We start from the raw sequence: 5033 nt of genomic DNA, 5'->3' as shown, positions 1-5033 counted from the left end.
TATTATAGCCAAACTCATCGATTCCGTGGAATTCCGTAAAACGTGAAAAACGAGCGTAATCCCGTATATAATAATTGGGAGATATGAGATTTATACAGAATAGATCAGGAATAAATTGTCGTACGAGAGCGAAAAGAAATTCGATAGAATATAATTGGCATTCTAAAGTAGACACGATAAAGATTCTTGAATCGACTCACAGTCGCTCAACGACCCGTAGCCATTGTTTTCCATTCGAAACACGCGATGGCATCTACGATCAAATTAAATTGAAAATCCGTCACAAGTTTTGGAGTGATAAAAATTTCGAAAAATTCGATTCGTGTTATTCCTATCCGAAGGAGTTTACCTCTGGGTCGTCGAGCGAATAGGTGTAGCCAATCGTTAAGATGGACAGACTAAGTCGGCAGATCGGTCTCATACCGGTTCGACGATTGTGGTAAACAGTAGCGGATCACAAAAAACGCGTAATCGTGAAAGAGCGTGAGGGGGTTACAGCCCACGGGCCCCTGGACTGCTTGGAATATTTACCGCACTCTTTACCTGCAGTCCCCATATTGAGAATGCTGATCTCCCCGAAGTATGAACCAGCCTTCAGGGTAGCCAGGACGGTCTTCCCGTTGTCGGCAACTACTTGCAGTCGACCCCTGTTCACTATGTACATTTCCTTTCCTACCTCACCTGTGCAACGAGAAGAAACGACATAGGAAAGTGAGTAAATTATGCATATTCATAAAGGACCATTCACACAACGCACTTTTACATTATCGTGAAAACTTACCTTTACGACATATATAATCACCAGGTGAGAAGAGCACGGGACGTAACCTTAGTACGAGTTCGCATAGGAAGCCAGCCTCTGTATTCTGAAAGATTTCGACTCTTCTCAGAGTGTCCAGATGAACGTTAATGGCGATTTCGGCCTTGAGCTTGTCTGTAATTATACATTATATATATATAATTTGATATTTCACCAGCTACTGTGGATGATATTTCGATATACAAGAGTCAAGAAGAAAACTCATAAACCGTCTGGAGCTTTCGAAAAGGCAACGTTGGAAGGAGACTGAAAACTTTTATCGTACCTCGGAACAAACAACAATATGTATCATCAGTTATTAAACAATGGTTCCAGTTTTAGAGGAGTCTATAGTTTCTCCCTCTGCATAGAGCCTCTTAAAACTTTACTCCAACCGACGGAATGATTTGCACGAGGATATCAGAAGCGTAAAAATAATTCCACTGTTGGCCGATACCTTTCACTTGGAATCATGATAAATGCACTTTGATCTCGCGTCACTGTAACGATGACGTTTTCTGACACTTTTTATGCAATGAGTATGTTGAGATCTCAAGGAATTTGATATCGTTAATATCCCCGCGTTTGACTCCCCGTCAATGTCATATGTGTATAGATATACAGTCGAAGTATCAGTAGAGATTTTAAACTCTCTATCTTCGATATTTCGTATTTCCTATGCCGTCAATGAGTGCGAGAGAGACATACCCATCGGCTATTACGTAAGTGTGAGTGAGACAGTCGTACCGGTCGATCAAATTCTTGTGTCTCTGTCCATTCGGTATCATCATAAATGTTATCGCTGTGTCTGATGAAATTTCATGCAAATATGTGTTTTCACATTGATGGCTATCTTGCGAGGGTACTTAGGAGAAGTGTTGGCTGACGAAGGTTATGATACGCGAAGGAGACAAGGGGCAGGTCGAATACGAAGGGAGGGTAAGAAAACAAGAAGATCGTAACCTGTGTCAGTTTCACTGTTTCTCGCGGTAACTGCAGCCTTAATAAATGTCAGCGTATTCACGTAATTGCCCATACACTAGGAATATTATGTATTTTCACATTACAGTCTTTACGACTCTCAGACCTCGTAAGGGATCGCATCATCGTTATTACGCGTCTTCTTTATGTATCTGACGATCGTCAACGGTGTCATGAACTTTATTCTTTTCGTTCTTCCCCTTCTAACTCATTTTAATGACCTCGGTCGGTAAATGGGTGTACTCCCTTTTGTCAAATGCTTCGTATCGTTAATCTGTTTTACCTACCGGGAAGACAGCTGACAGCCTTCTCCTCGTCGGAGCACTTTTGAGTTAGCCAAAGATAATCGAACCATTTGATGACCTTAACCTGAAGATGATTGGGCACCCTTCTCATACGCATGTACGTCTTCACACCGTCCAGTTTGGCTGTAATATAAAAAGATACTATACAGGTACAGTTTCTTGGTTATAAATACAGAAATGACATTTAATCAGTCGTCGAGAGAATTCGTACGGGTTTCTATGTACCTATTAATTATTATCGTATGACATTAAATCTGAATAATATAAAAATTGAAATTAATAATTATCTGTTATATATTACTAATGTCAGTAGAAAATAGTCTGCGAAGATCGTATCTGCTCGTGACAGTCAAACCTATGAATTGACTTCAAGCCAGGTACAGTATTGCGCAAAAACTGTGTAAACTAAGCAGAGAGGTCACGCGTGCGACGCACGGCGACCAACTGGGTGACGGAATTTACCGTCGCGACGCTCCTCGCTTGCCGAATTACGGTAGGTCGTGGACGTCCAGCCGTACGAGCTGTGTAAACTCGTCGCTAAGCCAGACTAGTGCAGCGCACGGAGTGGTACTGGCCATTTGGTAAATAATATAATAGTTTTGCATCTGAGAAATTAATGAGAAAAAAACATGGAGAATTGACGAAGGCGCATAAACGATTATTTATTTATAAAACAGCGAATATCAAAACAATAATAAGCTATTGCGTTCGAGGCCTTTACCATATTTATTATTCTTTTATTAATTATCTTCAACCAACGATCGTATATCTGTATTATCGGATCGGCGCCTGCTCGACGGCTATTTTTGCTTAAATTACCGATTTTCATCAACACCAATTTTGTCTCATGCGGACTTTCAGGATTTTATAAAATTTTAAGAACTTTATCATCGCACTATAGATTTATGTCGAACGATTCGATACCTGATTCTTCAATTTTTAGAATTTTATTTATGAATCGGATATCCGGTGGTCCGTCATGGCGTGTCCTGTTGAGTTGGAAAAACATTGGGTACTGCGTGAAATCAGTACCGAGCGTGCAAAAGATTTGGACCACTTTATTTTCTCTCGGCAGATTTGTCAACCGGTAGATAGCTCCCTAGAAAAACATGTATACATACACTCAGGCATTTCTACCGGGAAATGACGTAGTTCGCTACTAGGAGCATCGAATATCCTGGTTAAACTGGAAGTAGGAAAATGCGCAAACTCCTCTCGAGATTTGGAACGAGAAATAAAAATTCTACCCTGATGCTTCGTCACGGAAAAACCATAGCACGTGTTATTAATGCAACGGGACATTTTCGTCATGTTCAATAAATATCCGACCACTTATATCACGAGTATTGCCGGCTGAGGAAACTCCCCACGGATACATGGTGATAAACTTTTGTCACTGGTTGGGAGAGCGATCGATGACGTCAACGGTTACGTTATTTTTGGTCGCAAGGGGTTGGTCACGCGCTTCTACTCGTCTATGAGGAAGATTGGCATCCCTTGGGTTATCCACTCAACTCATTCATCCCCATGACCGCAGAAAGAGAGGGTAGTTCTTGTAGGCAATGAGACGAAGTCTCTGCTTGTCGTTCTAGACATAATGCCCGAAACGCTATGAATAGTCTGAAGAAAAAAACAACGAAGTAACGGAAAGTATGACAATATGTAATTAGTATAATATATCCAGAAGAAGGAAAAACAAAAGTATGGTTTTTAAAACCAAAGTAACTCTTGGATACGACCTCAGGCGTTGTGTAAAGCTGAAAAGAAAAGCATAGAAGATACAAACAACATTTACTCCCAACAAACTATCTGAGAGAAACAAACAATATTACAATGGAAACTCGTTAAACTACACTTGCGTAGGTGATCACGCAAGTGAAAGTGTACAATTGAGAAAAACGAAAGAAATGTTTTAGAATGACAATATGAAAAAATAATAGTTGGGTCAGTTTTTGCGCACGTCGTGTAATAACATTTGTACGAGTTCGCACGCATAAGCATATGAAAATCCAATAGGTATCCCCAACGAGGATACAGAAATATTGGATTGTTATGACAAATGCGAGTTTCAGTATAAAAATGGGAGATGCTGGTCAGTTAATCATCAGTTGCCTCTGGCACGTTTGAAAATGCGTTTCCTGACGATTTGTATTTCCCTCCTGCTGTGCGGCATCGCGGTCGCATGGCCGACGTTCCCGGGAATTGGAGATATATCATTGTCGCAAGCTACCGCAGGTGCAGACAGCATCGCACTATCGGACGCTGGTACGTCCTCCAATTGGGCCAATGTTGACACTGTATCAGCGGGAGATACAGTTCAATCAGTCAGTGAGACTTCAAAAGATGGACACACCTCCAAATCCGTAAAAATTGTAGTACGGAATGGACCCGATGGATCGTCTTCCTCTTCCTCTTCATCTTCCTCTTCCTCACACTCATCGTCAGATGGAGATGATAATAGTGGGATATCGTTAGGGAGCGTTACTTCTGGAGCCGCAACCTCTGCAGGAGCTGTCAATCTAAACGGTAAGTTAAACAATGTCTACGGTGCTATTCGCACTTGGTACTGAAGCAGGAATTGTAATTAATAAATTGAAATGATAACAGACATAGCATTATCCACTTCGCATGGAAAGCGAGGTTCGTCATCTGGTGCCAGTGCTGCTGCTCAAGCTGCTGCTCAGGCCATCGCAGCATCCCGATCAAAAAGTCATGGATTAGCAGCATCTAACGCCGCTGCCGTTGCTGCTGCTAAAGCCCAATCAGCATCCAAATCGGCAAGCAATTCTGCTTCAGCTGCTAAAGCCGCAGCCCAAGCCGCTTCACAATCCAGCTCAGTATCCAAATCGGTCAGCAGTGCGGTTTCACGTGCTAAGGCCGCCGCCGAAGCCGCTTCTCAATCCAGCTCAGCATCCAAATCGGTCAGCAGTGCGGTTTCACGTGCTAAG

General features: G+C 42.0%; 2 protein-coding genes across 5 annotated transcripts in view; one reads left to right on the top strand and one right to left on the bottom strand.

The window, feature by feature from the left end:
* The window catches only part of LOC107268346 (cyclic nucleotide-gated cation channel alpha-3), a gene marked incomplete at its 5' end in the record, with an annotated part of 6118 nt that extends 3910 nt beyond the window's left edge, over window positions 1-2208 (bottom strand). For 3 of the 4 annotated variants that reach the window (XM_015741033.2, XM_015741035.2, XM_025085679.1), the window contains 3 exon segments: window positions 532-681; window positions 782-934; window positions 2068-2208. In XM_015741033.2, coding sequence (XP_015596519.1) covers window positions 532-681; window positions 782-934; window positions 2068-2208 — 444 coding nt within the window. 4 annotated transcript variants of the gene reach the window in all.
* Window positions 2209-4214: 2006 nt separating this feature from the next.
* On the top strand, window positions 4215-5006 carry LOC107268345 (uncharacterized protein DDB_G0271670; the record flags this gene model as incomplete). The annotated part of the gene is made up of 2 exons (XM_015741032.2): window positions 4215-4611; window positions 4693-5006. Coding segments are annotated over exons 1-2 (711 nt in total), but the record flags the coding sequence as incomplete, so codon positions are not given.
* Window positions 5007-5033: the final 27 nt, after the last annotated feature.

Source organism: Cephus cinctus, unplaced genomic scaffold (assembly GCF_000341935.2).
Source record: "Cephus cinctus unplaced genomic scaffold, Ccin1 Ccin1_scaffold0525, whole genome shotgun sequence".
Taxonomy (NCBI): Eukaryota; Metazoa; Arthropoda; class Insecta; order Hymenoptera; family Cephidae; genus Cephus; species Cephus cinctus.
The sequence above is the reverse complement of the archived record's forward strand: the minus strand, read 5'-3'. Positions and strand labels throughout refer to the sequence as shown.